Below are 20,715 nucleotides of genomic sequence, written 5' to 3'. Positions count from 1 at the left end.
TGCTGTTCAAACCAAAGACCTGTGTGTGTGTGTGTGTGTGTGTGTGTGCGTGAGTGTGTGTGTCCTGACCCTTACACACTCCACTGACGATCCCACAGCATGCTTTCACTCACCTTTTTGTCTGTTCCAAAGTTCATCTCCTGCATGCTGAAGACTTGCCACCTTGTTTCTCTGGCTCGTCTTTTCCTCCGATGCAATAAACGTGTAAGCTGCTATTGTTATGATAATGTTGAACTTTACCGACTGACGATTGAAACCACGCTGGAACAAGGCCTGATGGTATAAACCTGAAAAAAATATTTAATCTCGTGTTGAGAGAGAGAGAGAGAGAGAGAGAGAGAGAGAGAGAGAGAGAGAGAGTAAATCAAAAGCACAATCTGATGACTCGCCTTTCTCTCTCTACAGCTCAGAGGACAAACGTTCCAGCCTGGATTTATGGCAGGGACGCGGCTTTAGAAGATGCCTCTTTGCCCTTCGTGGAGCTAATCTTCTGCTAAGAGAAAACGGCCAATCTCAAACTTTCTAACAATCTTAAAGCATTGTTATTTCTTGGGTCCAATACCTCGATGTGAGGTTGACTGTGGAATTCAACTACTTCTGCCGGAATGAGTTGGCAAGGGATAACAATGGAGAACAACTACTTTTTACCTGGAATTATGGCTTCACTGGGATCTCTAAAAGTTGTTTTTCTCCAGTCTCTTTCATTACACCTTTAAACCCCTTATTTTATCCAAAAGATTTCTTTTCAGATCATATTTTGTGACTTTCCGCCACTAAACACCCAAGATCTTGTATGGTCTTATGAGGATCTTTAAAAAGGTTTTACCTCTGGATTTAGTCAACTAAATTTGCAAACCTCTTATCAAAATCTCTTATTCTACTCAAGCAGAAGAACTGGTTGAACCATTTTCCTCTTCATTTTCCTTTTCTTTGTTCCCCTGGAAAGTAGCAAAGGCATCGTGAGACTTTGTGTTTTTTGGGGTTTTAATGGAATCCCTAAAAAGAGGTTGTCCACTGGTCTTAGTTGTCAAAAGTGCCAAGCTTTGAAATCCCCTCTTCTACCACAGTTACAGACCTTTAGATCCCTTCTCCAAACCAAATCAGATCTTTTTGATACCTCTCTGCTACAAAAACTGACCCGCTGGTACGTACAAATAAGCGGCTCGTCCCATTACCGGCAAATGGGGGCCTCTCAAAGGTGCTGGTTCTGGGTTACACCTTCTTCTTGGGGGTTTTTAGTCGTCATGCTCCTAATGACAACCGTAGCCACCTTTGCTTGCCCGACGGTTTGCCACTGCTCAGACAGGAACGGCCTGGTGGTGCAATGCACCTCACAAAGCCTCGAGAGCATCCCATCCAACCTGCCCAAAGAGACAGAGGTCCTGCTGCTTTCTTCTAACCAGATCAAACACATCCCTAAGGAGGCCTTCACTGAGCTGTATCACCTCAGAGAGCTGGACTTATCCCACAATGTCCTGGAGAGCGTTGACGTGGGAGCTTTTCAGGGGACATCTGAAGGCCTGCAGCGATTGGACCTATCCAACAACCAATTGAGCAGCCTCCCAAGTAACACTTTCACCAATCTGCATGCCCGGGTACGCCTCTCGCACAACGCCTGGCACTGCGACTGCTCTCTGCAAGAGGCGCTAAGGGACCTGAGGCTCGACCCCGAAACGGTGAACGAGGTCATCTGCTTCACAGCGGTGCAAGAGGAATACGTGAGACAGCCCGTCATTCACGTCCTGGACTCAGGGATCAACTTCTGCAACTTCCACCACAAGACGACCGACGTGGCCATGTTCGTGGCCATGTTTTGCTGGTTCTCTATGGTGACTGTGTACATCATCTATTACATCAAACACAACCAAGAAGACGCCCGGAAGCACATGGAGTACCTGAAGTCTCTGCCAAAGTCCTCTCACATCAGCAAGGAGAGTGACATAGCCAGCAGCATGTTTAGTGTGTCGGATACGGAACAAAGAGAATTAGGACCAGAGACTTTAGGAGGGTTTTAACGACTTAAGATGAAACTATCAACTGAGCCAATACAGGTGACTTCAAGATGAAGATGTTTCTGATTTGTTAACTGCAGAATATTGTCAAATTTATAACTTGAACTTAGAAGTTGAACCTAAACCTATGGCAGCATAACTTTACTGAACTACAACTGAAATTGTATTGATTAAATAGAAAACTACTTCTCTTTTTCTGTTCTATTGTTAGAAATAAAGATTGCACAAAAAAGACAACCAAAACTGTATTTTTTTAATATACATTGAGATTATATTAGATTCACTTTCACAATCGTTATATAAAACGTTTTATAAAAACACTTGTTTTTTTTCAATTATGGAAAATGTTATGGACCACAGCAGTTCACATTTCTGCTAAGTTTGTACTGTGTACGCCTCAGTAGGAGTAGCACCCGAGGCGACCAATCAGAGCACAGTTTACTACACGATCATGTCTTTATGCTGGTCTCCATTAGTCGATGCCCTCTGGGTGGACGGGGTCGTGTGGTGATGGGCGGGGCTTCGGTGGAGGCCGTCCAAACCTAAGTGTGTGCTTATCTGAGATGAACGGAGACTCTTTCCGATGTAATGCTGATATGTGGGTTTCCTGTACCTGTGAGGACCATTTATAGTTAGCAATAATCTATAACCCTTTATTTACATTTAGCATCAGCATTATTGCTAGTATTAGTAATAATCAGTGATACTTGTGCTGAAATTCATACTTTTAGAGTCCTACTGTAAGCGTTAGTGGTAAAAATACAGTCAGCATTAGTAGCATTCTACTGTAAATCTGTTAATGACACTTTTTTTATATATATATATATATATATATTTGGCATTAGCATTATTTCCTACTGGATATCTATTAACAGTCAGAATCAGCAACAAAGCACCTGGTACATATTTACTATCAGCATTACAATAAATCTGTTACTATTACATAGATATGTATATTGTTAAACTGTCAACATCAGCATTAGTGTCTTACTGCAATTGCAATCATGCATATCTATTATTTTTTTAATTAGGGATTACGGTCCAGTTGCAACCCTTGTTACAGTCAGCATCAGCATTAATATTAATCTATAACTGATACTGTTTTGTAGCACTTAGCATTAGCTCTCTCCACCCTTATTGTTTATATTAGTAGGAGTCGATACAGGTGTTTGTTCACTGTCAGCTTTAGCATTTACCATTTTCCGAAGGCATTAGTGGATGTGTGCATAGAGGGCAGCACCATTATTCATTTAGTGTCAGCGCACCACTAATTTGTGGCATTAAGACAGCAGAACCGTTAATAAGTTAGTGTCGGGATTAGCATTAGCGTTTTTCTCTGCCATGGAGCAGCTCTCCAGCTCTTTCACAATTGAGGTGGAAGCAGTAGTAAAGGAGCATGTTTATTGGTATCCTGTCAGCATTAGCATTATGGAGATTTTTGTGTAAAAACTCACGTCTTCAGCAAAAGTGACGACAGAACGACTGAAATCGAAGACGCCGCCATCGCGGCCGAACCCATCCAAGGTTGGAGCACAAGTCCAGCAGGCATAAACACACCTAAAAGAGCAGGTTTTAGCAGTGGTTCTCAAACTTTTTTGTCTTAAGTACCCCCTTTCTGTTACTTTTGAATACAAATACCCCCCTTATGTCCGACTACTACATTTTTCTCAGAATTCTGTGAAAAAACAACTGCAGAGCAAAATGATGATGAATGAGTGATAACACATTTTAAAAAATCTCATTTTGTAAATAAGTGAAACGAGACAGCATTTAGTGGCATTTAGTTTATTTCAATAGTTTTGATCATTTATAGTCATTTCCCTTCTGATGTAGGACCAAGACTGATCCTTGTATTTTCTGCTCATGTTCTAATCAAGATCATTCCTATCATGATTTTGAGTGTTTTTGGAGTTATTTTGTGTTTTTGTCTGTTCTTTTTATTATTCAGTATATTCTTCTCTAATTTTGTGTGTTTTTGGTGCAGTGGCGGATGCTTTAAGACTACAAGGGAACCTCAGCTTCCCCTAAAATCAGTGGTCAAATATGTAGTGTTGTGTGTACATTTCATTGACTAAATATATGACAGAACACATGTATGTTTAGTTCAGAATCAGCTTCTTATAACAGGAAACTGACAGTGACAGCATGACGTTCTTCATTCATTACCGCAGCGTCACAGTGTTAATAAACAGTGGTGAAGTTCAGCTTCAATTGACTTCAATGGGAGAGGATTTAGGGGTTGATCCACTGCAGTCAAACTAGACGCTCATTGGATAAATGCTCGGTTATGACGCACTTAGTCCCGCCCATCGGACGCCGGGCTTCACAGGAGGTCTATGGAGCAGTGGGCTGGATCTGTCTGTTCCGGACGCTGGAATAATGGATGATGATTGGATGATCTGTCTCAGGCTAATTCAATTTTGATTGACAGCGAAATGAGCCAATCAGAGAGTATGACGTTGTAAGCACACAGGCGGGTTTTTCAAATATTTCAGTCGTTGCTCTGTGTTGACACGGAGACTTTGCTGATCCTCTCATAGCGAATTAACTTCTGACAAACCTAGTGTCTGTTTTTGGTGTTTGTGGAGACTGTTACTGCTTGTGTTGTGAGACTTTTGACCAAACACTCACACTCCAGCGCGCAGCAGCTACGCGCATGCGTGCGTGTGTGATAATCTACAAATAGTTGTTGACAACAAAATGTGAATTCTACTAGAATTCACATTTAAATAAACAGATACATTTTCTGAAGTAGGCAGAAAATGAGCTTCCCCTGCATTAAAGACCAGCAGCCGCCACTGTTTTGGTGTCATTTGGTGGTTTCTTATGTCATTTTGTATGTTTCTCTGTTATTTTTGTGCATTTTGTAGTGATCTTGAGTATTTTTCTCTCTTAGTGTTTGTGTTTTTGGTGACATTTTGTGTATTTTGTTGTTGTTTTGTGACTTGCTGGTAATATTCAGTGTGGTTATCAATTTTAATTAAAAATAAACAATATAAAACCCCCATATTTCGAACGCTTTCATTTGTTAATTTTCCTCTCTCGCTCTCAAGTGCCCCTGTAGTGCCATCGCGTACCCCCATTTAAGAAACACTGGGTTATAGGTTCATATAAACACCTAAAACAGAAAGTTAAAGGGTTCTTCTAAATACAACAAAAAAATAGGAGGTTATAGGTCTCGATTAACCCTCGCATCTACCCCGATGCTCACCTGCAGCGATCGGTATTCCGAGGAGGTTGTAGACGAGCGCAAAGACGAAGTTGATACGAATCCTCCTCACGGTCTTCTTGGACAGATCCACGCTGGCAACGACGTCCAACAAGTCATTCTGCAGAGGAACCCAAAGAACCAAAACCTTCAGCATGAGATTAACAGTCTTCTCCTGTCCACTCAGACCTCCACTCCCTACCCGGATCAGGACGATGTCGGCCGCTTCGATGGCCACGTCGGTGCCTGTTCCTATGGCGATGCCGACATCGGCCTGGGCCAGAGCAGGCGAGTCGTTGATGCCGTCTCCGACCATGGCGACTTTCAGACCGCGCTGTTGGAGCTCCTCCACTTTGGACACTTTGTGTGAGGGAAGCACCTCAGCAAACACCTTCTTGATGCCCACCTGGAGACGAGAGGAGCATCAGCAGGTGCATGCGTGTTTGTGTGACCTGTGAGTGTTTTTGGGCTTGTTACCTGAGCTGCGATGGCTTTAGCAGTTCTTCTATTGTCTCCTGTGATCAGAACGACATCGATGCCCATGTTCTGTAGCGTGTTTACTGCTAATGCTGACTCTGCCTTCACTGTGTCAGCAATTGCCAACATGGCACATAAAACGCCTGCAGAGGACACGAAGAAGGAATTGGACCCAGCATTAATGTCAAGAACATTACTATCAGTATTAGCATTAATATTAAAATAAACATTAGAGTCAGCATTCGAATTAACATTAACAGGAACATTACTGTCAGAATGAGCATTAATATTAACATGAACATTACTGGCAGCTTAAGCATTAATATTAATGTGACCATTACAGTCAGCATTACCATTAATATGAACATTATCAGTATGAGCATTAATATTAACATGAACATTGCAGTCAGCATTAGCATTAACATGAACATTACAGTCAGCATTAACATTAATATTAACATGAGCATTACAGTCAGCATTAACATTAACAAACATTACTGTCAGCATAAGCATTAATCTTAACGTGGACATTATTGGCAGCATGAGCATTAATTTAAATAAAAAGATGGCAAATCATTACTTTAACTTAATTAACTGAACTTTGTATTTTTGTTGAGTTAATGACTTTATAAGATGACATATGAATATTAATTTTTACTTTTGCACATTTGTGAACACCTACTTTTCTACTTTTTCTTAAGTGAAAAGGGTACGTCAGCGCTTCAATGGTTACCAGAGTAGATTTAAAATGTTTCATCTCACCGTCTATGGCCACAAGGATCGCAGTCTGTCCTTTGGTCTCGTGGCTGGTCATGGCAGCTTCAATGTCAGCTCTGATGTGGTGACCATTCCTCCTCATCCATTCCCTGTTCCCAATCACAACGGAGTAGGACGCTCCTGCAACTGAACACAGGAGGTAATAAAATTAGAAAATATTCAGATGAAAGATTTTCAAGTTTCATTATTAAGGGGTTTTTTATGTATTCAACAAAAAAACAAAGTGTCTGACAGAAAAACTTGGTCAAGAATTTTCTGAAAATGATTTTCTGGAAGCAAATATTCCAGGGGTCAGATTGACTACAAGGATAAAATGTGTTGGTCATAAGTGAGGATGATAGGAGGGTTAAGATCAGTATTTTAGGACAACAAACCCTGCCTGAAGAAGGCAACTGTTCAAAAGATGAAGCAGTCTAAACCAACCATAAAAAAGAAGTTTCAAATTGGAGAGAATGATTCCTTTTTTAGCAAATTAGCCAATACTCAACAGCTCGAGATGCTGCTAAATGTAACCATGGCTGACCTGCAGTGGGCACCTGAGAGGACTTGGCCATTAAGCTGCTTTCATCTGTGGTGGCCCCAGGCAACAGGAAGTGCTTGTCGCTCTGCAGCAGGAAGTGATCGACACCGGAAACGCGGCAGCTGATTCCACAGCCGGGAATGGATTGGAAATCCCAACAGAACCCGAGCACGTCTGATCCCAACTCCTGTTACACAAAGGCAGGCAAAGACTCATCTACATACTGTCCATAACACACACACACACACACATACACATACTGAACAAAATATAAACGCAACACTTTTGTTTTTGCTCCCATTTTTCATGAGCTGAACTCAAAGATCTAAAACATTTTCTACATACGCAAAAGACCTATTTCTCACAAATATTGTTCACAAATCTGTCTAAATCTAAGTTAGACAGATTTCAGAGTGGCCTTTTATTGTGGCCGCCCTAAGGTACACTTGTGCAATAATCGCGCTGTCTAATCAGCATCTTGATGCCACACCTGTGAGGTGGGATGGATTATCTCTGCAAAAGAGAAGTGCTCATTAAAACAGCTTTAGACAGATTTGTGAACAAGATTTGAGAGAAATATGTCTTTTGTGTTTATAGAAAATGTTTTAGATCTTTGAGGTCAGCTCATGAAAAATGGGAGCAAAAACAAAAGTGTTGCGTTTATATTTTTGTTCAGTGTACATAATACATACATACACTCACACCTCTCTGCAGTGCTTTGCCACCGCCTTTCCCAGCGGATGTTCGCTGCTATTCTCTGCCGTTCCAACCACAGCCAGCACTTTGCTGAGAGGCATGCGGGCAGTCTCCCACAGAACCAGTACCCGGGTCACCAGAGGAACGCCGTTAGTGATAGTGCCTGTTTTATCGAACATCACCACCGAGATCTGAGGGCAACAATGTAACAACAAAGTCTGCCTGTGGTCAGTATAATAGTAAACTTGTAAGTCTGCTTTTATTTTGAAAAGAACAGCAAGATGAATCCTAATTTCTCCTCCCATCCAATGGGTGGTTCGTAATGTTTTATTTCTACAGCTCCCAGTAAGACAATTTATCAACCACATGACTGATCTAAAAGAAAGAAAATGTTCATAGCTCCACCCCTTTACCCTTTGACCGTGCACCGCTACATGCTAAGCTAACCAAAACATGCAAGTTATTATCATTATCAATATTAATGGGGTATTACTAACCTTATGCATGGTTTCCAGCGGCTCTCCTCCCTTGATGAGGATCCCACTCTGAGCCCCGACGCCCGTTCCCACCATCACTGCTGTTGGTGTCGCCAGGCCCAGCGAGCAGGGACAGGCGATGGCCAGGACGGTGATGGAAGCCTGGAAGGCCAAACGCAGGACAGCCTCGCCCTTTGAAAGGCTCGGAGTGTAGCCCTGAGAAGAAAACCTTTTTTTTTCTCACGTAACTCACTTTTTAACTTCAATTGAAGATGATTGTCTTCCATTGTTTTTTAATTACCGGGAAATTCTCCTTCACAACATCAAAGTCGACAAATCCGACGATTGACCATGAAACCAGAGTCAGGACGGAGATGATGACAATGAAAGGAACGAAGAAACCACTCAGTCTGTCGGCGAATTGTTGGATCGGAGCCTGAGGATGCACAAACAAAGCTCCAGCTGGACGATAGGTGTAATACATCAGGGTGGTTGTGACGAAAGGCTTTCTCTCTACCTTTGATGTTTGGGCCTCTTCCACTAGTTTGACGATCTGACACAGAGTGGTTTCAGCTCCCACGTGTGTGGCTTCCACCAGGAGAGCTCCGTGAGCATTGATGGAGCCGGCGATCACCAAACTGCCAACCTTCTTTCTGACTGGCATGGGTTCACCTGAGCCATACCATAACCATGACAACAAAACATCCATTAGTAACTTCTAAATCTTTAAATCTAAATAACTAGACCAGGGGTCTGCAACCTGCGGCTCTGGAGCCTCATGTGGCTCTTTGACTCTTTAGCAATGGCTCCTTATAGTTGAAAAAAAATGAAAATAATTAATTGTTATTTCTTACAGAGGGTATTGATGAATAATGATATTAACTTGAAATAAAATAAATCACATTGTGTATTAACTCTGCCACCTTCCAACTCCACCTCCTGCAACCTCTACAGACCATTAACTTTCCCGATAGATAACTAAACTCACAAAAAGACTATTCTGGAAGAAAATATAGATTTTATTTGTGTGGGGAAAGTTTTATTTAACTGCCAACATGCCGGCTTAATATGAATGCTTGATATGTTGCAAGAAATGAGCAATTAGCATATGTTGACCCACTCTAGCACATGCAATCAAAGTCAAGTTATTTTTTGTAGCCCTTCAAATGCATAACTAAAAAAATGTTGTTTATATAACATTATTATATATAATTTTAACTGTATAGAATCTTATGCACACTTGTCTTCATTGAGAAGGTATTTTTTTCAGCTCCAGAAGGACTTTAATCCAGGTGAGATTAGACAAAATGACTCATTTAAGAGCAAAGGTTGCAGACGCCTGAACTAGACCAAGAAGACTGGGACCTTCAAGCTGTTTGCTGATCGTTAGCATTAGCATTGGCCTACACACTGTCTCTGGGTCGTCACTTGCTCACCCGTGATCAGAGATTCATCGGCCATCGAGCTTCCCTCCACCACCTTCCCGTCCACGGGGAACTTTCCTCCAGGGACTACTTTAACTATGTCTCCACGCTGGACCAACTCCACCACCACCTGCTGCTCACTGCACACATACATAAAGACATACATATGTGTGTGTGTGTGTGTCTATGTGTGTGTGTTTGTGGATGTGATCCCCACCTGATGATGGAGTTTTCAGGTCCTAATGTGACCACAGTGGCGTCTGTTGCTTGCAAAGACATTAATTTGGCCAACGCTTCAGACGTTTTACTCTGAAAGAGTGGAAACACGATTAGCAAGTAGATAGGTGTGTGAGAAGGTGGAGAAAGGTAGGTAGTAGTAGAATTAAGGTGTAGGCAGGTATGCAAAAATATATAGGGTTGATGGGTAGGGAGATGTAAGAAAGTATGTAGGACAGTGGATACTTACAGGTAGGTAGGGATAGATAGGTAGGTATGCATTTGCAAGCACGACACATAGGTATAGGAAAGAAGATATGTGTGAGGGTAGGAGTAGGTCAATAAGTATAGGTTTAAGTATGTAGGTATGTATAGATAGGTAAGTAAGTTTGATAAGATGCGTACTTGTATATGTAGGTAGAGAAAGTAAAGTATATATGGTTGAATAGGTAAGTAGGAATAGGTTAGTAGTTAGGTATTTGTAGGTTGACCGTTTAAAGTAGCTATAGGTATGTACAGACAGATGGTAGTGATGGTAAAGGTAGGCAAGTATAGACAGGTGGGCAGGTAGACAGACTAACAGATAACTAGGTATTTTTCTATTCCCCTACCTTAGCAATGTGCTCTAGCCATCGTCCCAGAGCAATGAATACGAAGAGCATAGGCGGCGTGTCGAAGAATGTAACTGGGCTCTGATTGGCTCGTTCTGCCATGGCAACCACAAGGATGACACAGGAGTAAAGGTAGGCGATGGACGTCGCCAGGACGATAAGCACGTCCATGTTTGCCGTGCGGTGCTTCAGAGCGCGGAACGCCTGGATGTAGAAATACCGGCCTCCAAATATCTGTCCAATAAACATGTTTATCAAGGTGTTTCTATTAAAACAAAGCAAGAATTTTTAAAGGGGGAGCCTCACCTGTACAGGTGTGCAGAGCAGGAAGAAGACCAGGTTAAACAGGGACAGTCCAGGAAGAATGTTCTGTTGGTGATGCATTGAATCGTCCATCGCCATCATGTAGATCATCAAAGCCATGACAGGAATGCCAAACACCAGGCTGAGCAGGAAGGAGTTCCTCCATCTGTAACCGGAAATACATCTACATCCAGATCCAGGGAAAACTAATACACATAGAAACAGGAACAACAGCCATACCAACAACGCAACCATCTAGTATTAGGAAAACTCTAGGAAACCATATGTTAAATAAAATGAAATCCAGAGCTAACCCAAGGAACAACACCCATAAGAAGATCCAAATCCAAGCATCTAAAAAACATGTTTTGGGTAATTCCATGTTTGTATAACAAATACATAATCACAAAATGCATACAATAACTTGCAATATTTCAACATTTTTTTTCAAGTTTTGTTCAAATAATGGCAAATGATGATTGTTGGCTCTATGGACAGTTTGATTTATTTACGGTCTGTTTATTGAGGGCCTGTGGTTCCAAGGCCCACCAGTGGATACTTTATGAGAAATCAATTTTGGTAAATATCTCCTATCAATGTTAAAAAGAGTATGTTTGTGTACAGTGTTGAACATTTTCAAAAGGCAGATACTTGCTGTTGGATTTCTTCCGAGTGATCCAAGTGGTTACTAAAGCCAGTTTTCTCTAGACTGGTCTCGAATCCCAAACTCTGCAGGAAAATATAGATTTATATTTGTTATTTTATCTTCATTCACACTACAGGAAAAACGGATAACTTAGTTCTGAAGAAGGAAAAACCAGAGCAAAATGGTTTTTTTATGTTTGTGACTGTAGGAAGTCTTAAGAGAACTACAGTGTGACATACGCATACAATGATTAGCTTACATTTTGGTGTATCACTTCAACTGGTAAACATTATAACTGCTGACATATAACAGAAGCTTTCATGCTTGTACTTCATGTTTGTATTTCATAATAAAAACCAATCGGTACCTGAATGATGTGAACAATGTCTCGAGCTCCAAGTACATCGGGGTTGAACTGTATTTGTGCCTTTTTGGTTGCTAGGGCAACAGAGGCCTGGAGGATGCCTTTGGTCGAAGTTAGTTTGGACTCGATGGTGTGAACACATGACGCACACGTCATTCCTGTGATCTGCAGAGACACGTGAGGCTCACAAGTCTCTGACCTAAAGTTCAAGTCAAATCTCAGGTCTTTGAGACCATGTGAGAGTCAAGGTTTGGAGGTCAAATCTAGTCTTCAGATGTCCAATCAGAGGTGTTCACGTGTCAAGTTTCAAGTGTTTCAGCTTTAGTCAAGTCTCAAGTATTTAAAGGACAAGTCTCAAGTCTTTAGAAGTCAAGTGCAGGTCAACTCAAGTCTTTGAGCTAAAGTCCATGTCTAGACTCAAGTCTTTGAGCTGAAGTCCATCTCTAGACTCAAGTCTTTGAGCAGAATTTCATGTCTAATCTCAAGTCTTTGAGCTGAAGTCCATGTCCCGACTAAAGTCTTTGAACTTGTGAATTCATATTTAGTTACACTAGAATTTGAGCATAAGGAGGCCATGGAGATTTCTGTGTTCCTGTGTGTCCTGGTCAGTTTGACACAGTATCTGTCACATTCTGATAGCTCAATTCCCATGTCTGCTATCTGTTTTCAAAATACATATCCATGTTTCTGAACCCTTCGTAACATCTAAGGTGTATAAAGTCCAGAGGAGAGATTCCCTCCTCGGGCATTTCATCAGATTGTAACTAACTGTGCTTGAAGTAACACTATAAAGACAAAACAGTTTTGACCTTTGTTTTCTACAATCAGCACATTTTTTCAGTTACAAGCTGAAATCACACTCAGTTCTGTAGAGGTTGAGTCCAAGTCTTGAAACTCAAACCTTTGAGCTCAAGTCTAACTCAAGTCTAAGGTTTTTGAGTTCATGTGCAAGTCAAGTTTTAGAAGCTGGGTCTTAAGTCTTCAGAGGTCGATTCTTAGGTCTTGGGGGAACGGGTCTCAAGTCTTTGAGCTCAAGTCCAAGTGAAGTTTCAAGTCTTAGAGTTTAGGTCGAAGTAGAGTCTCAAGTTTTAGAGTTTAAGTCCAAGTCAAGTCTGAAATCTTAGAAGACTAAAATAATAATCAATTAAAATGCTTTTATGATATGAATACAAAATTTGAATCACTCAAGTCGAAACTTGCTAAAGTATCGTTTGCCACATTTAGTCATAGAATAAGATCATCGTAAAACGCCAAAAATGGTGTTATACACACTTCAAGTTCAAGTCAAGTCTCAGACTGTGTTCAAAATATCACTTCGTACTATACACTACAAACTCATTGAGTATATACTGTCTACTACTATATACTACAAGTATGATTAGGATGATGATTGTGTTGAAGTATACTTCCAAGTTTCCCAAGATGCATTTCAAATCGACAACAACAAAAACTTGAAGCACACTGAGACTAAATATCTCTGTTGATTCTCCGCCTTTGAAAGTTTTGAAAACTAAAGTGAGAAAGCGACCAAGTAGAATAAACGTGATCTTTTGAACCATAAAACTCACGGAAACACATTTCATATAGACATTGCAGAGATTTTTGGAGACAAAACATCTGGTTAACTTCAAAACAAGAGCCCTGTTTACAAAAGTGTTAAAAACTAACGGAAGGCAAGAAGGGATGCTTTTATTTTGAAAAGGAGAAGTTTGATTTTTAGCTTGAAGCCTGTCCCAGGATGATTTTACATTCTGCTCGCAATGTATCTTTCGGCAGTTGAGTATGACTAGTGTGACCACGGTGCATACGTCAAAAATGTCCTGATATAGTATACATCCTGCAATTTCACATGTACTCAGTATTTTCATACTATCTAATGTGAACGCACTACATATTCATTTTGACTTAATATGAGTAGTACGTAAGTACGCCATTTTGAACACAGCTTAAGATCAAGTGTGTGTTTGTGTTTCATGGAAGAGATTTGACTTACAGTCAGTTCCAGTTTTCCGTGTGTTAAATCCTCTGTTAGCTCAGCACCAAATCCCAACTCTTCCACTAGCCGAGCCACGGCCGAGGTGTTCAGAAGGTTGGGGTCAAACCTCACCTCGGCCTTCCCAGACATCAAGGACACCAGCACGGAGAAGATCCCTGAAAACACGGACAAAGTGCTTGTTTCAGACCATCTTAGCTCGGATTCGATGCTAATCGCGCTGAAAGCGTGAGACCAACCGCTGTGCTTCAGAAGGTGTTTCTCTATGTTTGCCACACAGGAAGTGCAGGTCATTCCTGAGATTCGGAGGAAACATTTCTGTTCTTTACACTCGGCGGAGGTTTCAGAGGTCGACGGAAGTTTGAACCACGACGAGGCATGAGCAGGCAAAGAATGTGTGGAGAGAGAGTCAACGTCATTGAGAAGAGGATTTGGACTTTCTGAATAGAAGGGAGAAAAAAAGCCCAAAATAAACAAAAAAATAAAACATCAAATAACCAATGTATCATTTCAGTCATCAACTTTAATGATTTTGTTATATAATTTTGATAAACCAAAAAATGTTTTACGGAATAAAAACAAAATAATTAAAATACAATAGATAAAATTATTTATCTTACTTTTTTAACATACAAATATACAACAAATAATGATATCAGTATTGCCTCATGAACATTAATAAGCTCCTTCACGTGGTTAAGTCTGTTTTGGACACTGAGAGCTGCTTGAGAGTCCCTTGGGTGACAGTAAGTGCTCGTTTCTATGGCGACCGGAGGAATGCGAGCGACGCTTCTTGACGAAAACAACTCCACTCAGTGAGGTCACAAACAGCTCAAATAACAACAATAAGAGAGTTTCAAAGAGAGAGGACGATTACATTTAGAGTAAAAACATGAAATCGATCACTAATCAATAATGATGAACGTTGTTAACAATAACAACACACACAGGGATGGGATAAGTCCAGTAATATCAGTATTTACCATAATTATTATATACTGAGGTACTATTGTTATATAACTATTAGTATAATGGGTCGATGCTGTTGTTTTTATCGTATTCAGGTTCTGTCTGTAACTGAGGGGGCGGAGCTTAATCCCTACCATGTAAAAAGGAAGCGATTGATTCCAACTGACCCGAAAGCGTCGCCTCAAAGCCCGATTCCTCGATGGCGGATCGCAGCAGCTCCGGCTCGATCAGCTTGGGGTCAAAGGTCAACATCGCCTTTCCCTCCTTCAGCGACACGTGCACACTGTGCACGCCTCTCAGCTGGGACACGGCGTTCTCTATAGAACGCACACAGGAACCGCAGGTCATCCCCCCAACCTGGACCGTAACGGTTTGCCTGGACGAGCTCTGGTCGAATCCATCATCGGATAAAAGAGTCGCCTCGAATCCAGATTCCTCGATGGAAGCTTGAATCTTTTACACAAACAAACAAAGCAATTAACGCGACTAAAACTACAGATTTAGAAGTAGCTTTAATTAGTATAACTCGTTCTAAATTCTAACTAGATTACTGGTTAGAACAAGGCTCTGTTTAGATTGATTTTACACTGGTTTCAATGTCGTTTCTATCTGGTTTCAAACTGGTTGTTACAAATTATAATTCAGTGTAATTTAACTATAAAATATTTGGAGCTGGTCCCTCCTTAGATTGGTTTTACACTGGTTTCTGAACGGTTTTGTTTTAATGTAGTTTATTTTTAAAGAGGTTTGAACTGGCCTCTGTTTAGATCAGTTGAGTTGTAAACCAGTTTGAACTGGCCTCTGTTTAGATACACTGGTTTCAAACTGGTTGTTACAAATTAAAATTCAGCGTAATTTACCTATAAACCATTTTGAGCTGTTTTAAACTGGTTTTACACTTGTTTCAAAGTGGTTTCGATCTGGTTTCTAACAAGTTTTTACAATTTATAATAGACTATTGTCCTTGTTTAGATTGGTTTCTAACTGGTTTTGTGGTTTGAATTGGTTTGACACAGACCTTACACTGGTTTCTAAGTGGTTTCTTATGGGTTGTTAATGAGTTATAAATAACTTGTGTTTTATAAATGGTTATAGTTTAGTTTAATTTAGTTTTAAACTGGTCTCCGTTTAGACTGGTTTTATAATGGCTTTTCACTGGTTTCGCACTGGTTACTGAGGTTTCTCACTGATTCTTAATGGATTTATAAGTGGTTATACATTAGTTCAGCGTAGTTTAGGTTTTTAACTGATATTTGCTTGTCCACACTGTTTTTTTTTACAAATTTTGGTATTTTTGGACTAGTTTCAGACAGATGTTGCTGAACAGCGTCTCTCACCTGCTGCTGTGTGACCTTCAGAGGGTCAAATAGGACGACGGCGGAGCTCTCCTGCAGGGACACGCTGACCTTTGACACCCCTGGAAGACTCCGGACCACCTCCTCTATGGTCTGCACGCAGGAGCCGCAGTGAAGGCCACTCAGTCTCAAAATGCAGGAGGAGCTCGGAGCAGAGTGGACCTCCACCTGACCGCCACCATCGTAGGCCAAGTTATCGAAGCCCTTTGTCACAGCATCAGCACCGCCAATTACCTAGATGATCAGATATAATGAAGTTCAATAAATAGAGTCAAATTAGATTTACTTAACTTGAACATCATCTATACAGAAGGACGGCCACAGTAATATAAATGTTAAAAAATAAACTTTTTGATTAAATTAAAAGAAAGTTATATGAAGGCCAACATAACACACAAAACTCCAGAAACACAGAAAATGACGGCAAAATGCACAAAATGTCAACAAAAGTACACAAAATGATGTCAAAGATACACTAAACAACCACTGAGACACACAATGACTACAAAAACAACAAACATACACAAATGGACTTAAAAGACACACAAAATGCTAACAAAATTGCACATAATGACAAAAAAATACACAAAATGACAACAATAACACAAAAAAATAACAAAAACACTCTTATTGAAACAAAAATGGAAAAAATGTATTTAAAAATACACAAAATGTCTAAAAACTCAAATACACCAATAAAACCCACACAAAAGGACTACAAAGGTAAAACTCTTAACACTATGATTGGTCTTTATTCTAAATGCTGACATGAATGTTGATAATGTGGCCCCGCTCTGATAAAAGATGTCTATCTCTGATCTAGATACTGTATATATACTTTACCTCAAATTAAAATTGTCATTTCTGGCTGAAAAAATGTTTGAAAGAATGAGTTTTCTCAGCAAAAACCCACAAAACTTAATTCCACAGATGTTTCTGTGATGTATTTTATCAAACTGAAGCATATTTTAGGCTACAATGTAAACATTTTATTGATTTTAGGGTTTCCTCAGTTTTAACCCTGAGCTTTCACTCTAAAGTAAATACACAGCATTGATTTTTAAACCTCAGGGTCAGATTTGACGTCAGATTGGCAGTTTTACACTGGAGTGGGGGGTGGAAACACAAGGGAAAAGGAGTTAGGGAGGACATTAAATAGAAGGACGAGAGCGGTTGGTGTAACATGACATTGCTATTTTAGAGGAGTAAAAACTGCTGTGTCGGTGCAGTGACATGTAGAAAGAAAGAGTCCAAATACTCAGACACTATGAGGATAAAAGAGAACAGAGGGAGTGAGTGTGTGCCTACAGGTGTGACAGAGTTATTTGTGAGAATTAAAGTTTTCGGAGCTTTTTTTTGTATGAATCGACTAAAATAAGAGCGACCTGTTTACTGCATGGTTGGTGTCACTTAGACTCGAGTCTCTTTATTAATTTGGACTTTCTTCTCACAGATGTGACGCTCTGTGCTGGACTAAAGGGTAAATCCAAGTCACGCTGGGATTAATGTGAAGACCGTCATGTGTTTTTAGCTCTTGAACAGGCTCTGCTGCTGGAGAAGGGCTGAAGGAGTGACCCAGTTAATGATTTATTCAATCAAATGACAAAGCAAATTCAAATAAAAACACTTTATGTCCTTTCAGAAAGGTTTGTCGGAAATTATTTTTTCAATCAAAATGTCTTTATACTCAGTAGAACTGCTGTAGAGAAATAATTAACCACCATTAGAGGAAGAATTAAGTCTTGAAAAATCCACTTTTTGTCCATAACTTATTTTAATGTGAAGATTCTGTAATAACGCTTTATTCCGTCGTTTCGCAGCTAACTTCCACTTTACAATCGTACTATTTATGGTGAATATTTGTTGATTAAATTTGATTTTTCTGCAAGAATGTTTGCGTAGGGTGGCTCTAGTGACCCCTGGTGGTGGGGAGGTTAAGCCCCGCCCATCACTGAGGTGAGCAGGTGGTTTAGCTGTCACGGGTTTCCTTTTATTTTATTTTACTCGTCTGCATTAACTATCCAAGATTAACACCATGTAGTTTTTTTTTTTTTGTGACAAATATGCATGTTTTATTCTTGCAAAAAGAAAGAAATGTATTTATTTCGTTGCTTAGTTGTGACCCTCCCTGAGGAAGGCTAAGCTAAACTTTATTAGATAATTAAATAGATTAAATATTTAAAAAGATAGTTGAGTGTTACACCCTAGGGAGGGAGGAAGGAACAAGGGAGAGAGAGTTAGGGCCGGACATAAAAAAAAAAAATGGATTGGTTGTGCTTAAAGTATAATGTGTTGTTACTATTGTGCCGTGGGATGTGAAGAAGTTATCTTTTATTTCATCTTATTTTTTTGTATTTTAGTCATTTTTTAAAAAAATGTACAATCCAAATTATTCAGCCACAACTAAATTTTAGGGGATAATAAACCAATAAGCTAGGTATTTATTAAATATATATAGCTTTTTTTTTTAAGAAAAGTAAAAAAGAATTGCAATTGGAGAAATAATCATGCTTCTTTTTTTACTTTTATTTACTCTTGGTACTTTTTAACTCAATAGGAATATTTAAAAAAAATCAATTTCCATTAACGTAGATGGCGAACCATAAATTTACTTTGTACATTTTCAAAGTAAAAGCCCTTTTATTGCGAAAGAGTGTAAAGAATGCGGCAACTGGACTTGAAGCTTTACTTGAAGACGTCTCACCTAATAAATACGAGTTCTTTCAAAATAAGGGCATGCACATATATATATACACTGTAGATAATTACAAGTTATTTGTTAATTTATTATTTGTATTTGACCGATTTGTCACACTAGAAGGTGCACTCATAATTAACAAGCTGGTTTAGAAAAACACAACAGAGTTTTAATATATACCAAATCCATATTATCAAAATAACAACGTAAGAACACAGGAAGTACGTGTAAGTACTTAAATTGAACTCTTCCGTATAAATAATTGCTCATTTGGAATAAATACACAGCCTGAAAAGTCAAAAATAGTGAATGCTCGCCTCTATTAAGACCAAAGTTTGAGTTGTAATGGTGAGAACCTGCGGACCTTTCAGAGTAAAAGCCCAGTGAATTAGCAGCTGGTGTGCGGACTATCAGAGTAAAAAGGCCCACCTGTGACCACGGTGCTGCGGCTCTTCGGTCCCGGCAAACGAGCTCCAACATGTGGTTCTGGTCCAGGTCGGACTCGGTCCGGAGCGGCGTCCCTGCGGACCTCGTTGAAAGCATGCTGAGAGCGTTATCAGATGAAAGGAGAAAGTCCGCGCCCCCGCCGCTTACTGTGACGTCACAAATAGGGGTGGCGGACGGTCAGGTGACCAAAGGTCGTGTTTACAATAAAAGTTATCAACTTTACTTTGTAAATACAAAGTCAGCAAGACTAAAACTACCAAAATGTTGTTAAAACAACAACAAAAAACAGATTAAAATGTTTAATTATACAAATATATAAACAACCACATTTATCTGAACAATATCCACTCATATCCAGGAAGTTTATTATTTGCACCACAGTAAATAAGAATTTTAAAGATGTAAATTCTTGTTTTAATCTGTAATATAACAAGTTAAAATTTAAAAAAAAAAACACACATTGGTTAAAAGTTGCAAATTAGAGTGGCCAAAAATGGACAGAAAAAGAAGTAAAAAGGGTTCAAAGTGTCAATATTGGAGCAATTAGTTTAAACTGGGAAATAATGGGCAAGACAAGGTGTGAATGTGGTTAAATTGGCAAAAAAAACAAGCATCAAATATGGTGAAGAATGGTTAAACGTGACAATAATGGGTCGACATGTGTGACATTAGGTGTAAAAAGTGGTGAAAAGGGTTTATAAATGCCGAAAATGTCTTGAAAGTGGAAAAAATGTGCAGAAAAAGCATTGAAATTTGATGAAGAAGTGGCAGAAATGGGAGTAATGTAGAAAAAATGCTTCAAAAATATAAAACCATGGCAGAAAAAGTGATGAAAATAGATTAAAATATGACATGTTTGGTGTAGAAAAAGGATAAAAAAAATAAGTTAAAATGGGCTCAAACTGTAATATATATATAAATATATATATTCTGTATACCCATGCTATAGAGAACAGGAAGCAGTGCAGAAATGTAAGAATAATCATTCAACACCTGTGATGAGGAGTTTCAAACTATTTTAAAAATTATAAGTTTCACACTATAAAATAGTTTAGTTTAGGGTATTAACCACATTTTCAAATGATTTAGAGAAAAATCACTGCAGTAAATTGGTTTAGAATCATTTTCATTGTCATAAGGAGTGAATTTTGTAGAAATGCATTCACACCCAAAACCAAAGTCCATTAAAAAATGTGTTACTTTTCGGATCGAGTTGCCTGTGAACGCAGTGAGACGGAGAAAAAGTCGCTACATCTGTCACTGGTGGCTTTGGGTGAGGAGTGGCTGGAGGAGACATTTCGTAAATAGAGAGACAAAAATCGCTGAATTGGCAACACCCCAAGACTTTCTTAGAAACTCACCAATATTACAGTAAATGAAAAATTAATATTGCGGAAAAAAACAAACGCAAACCACTGGGAATCAGGGGTGAAGTGCTCTACTGCCCAGCGGTAGTTTACCAATAGAATCAAGAACTTTCTTCAGACAGGAAGCTGTCATGATCTCCAGCGGGCTGTACGAAA

At 39.6% G+C, this 20,715-nt stretch overlaps 2 protein-coding genes across 3 annotated transcripts; one reads left to right on the top strand and one right to left on the bottom strand.

The window, feature by feature from the left end:
• Positions 1-1,007: 1,007 nt before the first annotated feature.
• Positions 1,008-2,015, top strand: LOC114479058 (leucine-rich repeat-containing protein 3-like). Its single transcript, XM_028472503.1, has one exon. It carries the CDS (start codon positions 1,182-1,184, stop codon positions 2,013-2,015), a length of 834 nt encoding a protein of 277 aa, XP_028328304.1. The 5' UTR covers positions 1,008-1,181.
• Positions 2,016-2,251: 236 nt separating this feature from the next.
• On the bottom strand, positions 2,252-19,323 carry atp7b (ATPase copper transporting beta). 2 transcript variants are annotated; one of them, XM_028470315.1, is made up of 22 exons: positions 19,175-19,323; positions 16,030-16,281; positions 14,860-15,145; positions 13,963-14,163; positions 13,724-13,881; positions 11,734-11,895; positions 11,376-11,449; positions 10,724-10,886; positions 10,418-10,651; positions 9,808-9,899; positions 9,603-9,730; positions 8,684-8,838; positions 8,468-8,602; positions 8,188-8,382; positions 7,699-7,881; positions 6,998-7,181; positions 6,460-6,600; positions 5,698-5,840; positions 5,423-5,626; positions 5,224-5,341; positions 3,467-3,569; positions 2,252-2,625 (listed from the first exon to the last, which is right to left on the bottom strand). In XM_028470315.1, exons 1-22 carry the CDS (start codon positions 19,286-19,288, stop codon positions 2,454-2,456), a joined length of 3,597 nt encoding a protein of 1,198 aa, XP_028326116.1. In that variant the 5' UTR covers positions 19,289-19,323; the 3' UTR covers positions 2,252-2,453. The 2 variants fall into 2 exon arrangements, with proteins under 2 accessions (XP_028326116.1, XP_028326126.1); XM_028470325.1 differs by having other exon boundaries at positions 6,460-6,594.
• Between the last annotated feature and the right edge of the window lie 1,392 nt (positions 19,324-20,715).

The sequence above is a fragment of the Gouania willdenowi genome, chromosome 2 (genome assembly GCF_900634775.1).
Source record: "Gouania willdenowi chromosome 2, fGouWil2.1, whole genome shotgun sequence".
NCBI classification, from domain to species: domain Eukaryota; kingdom Metazoa; phylum Chordata; class Actinopteri; order Blenniiformes; family Gobiesocidae; genus Gouania; species Gouania willdenowi.
This window is presented reverse-complemented; position numbering and strand designations above follow the sequence as displayed.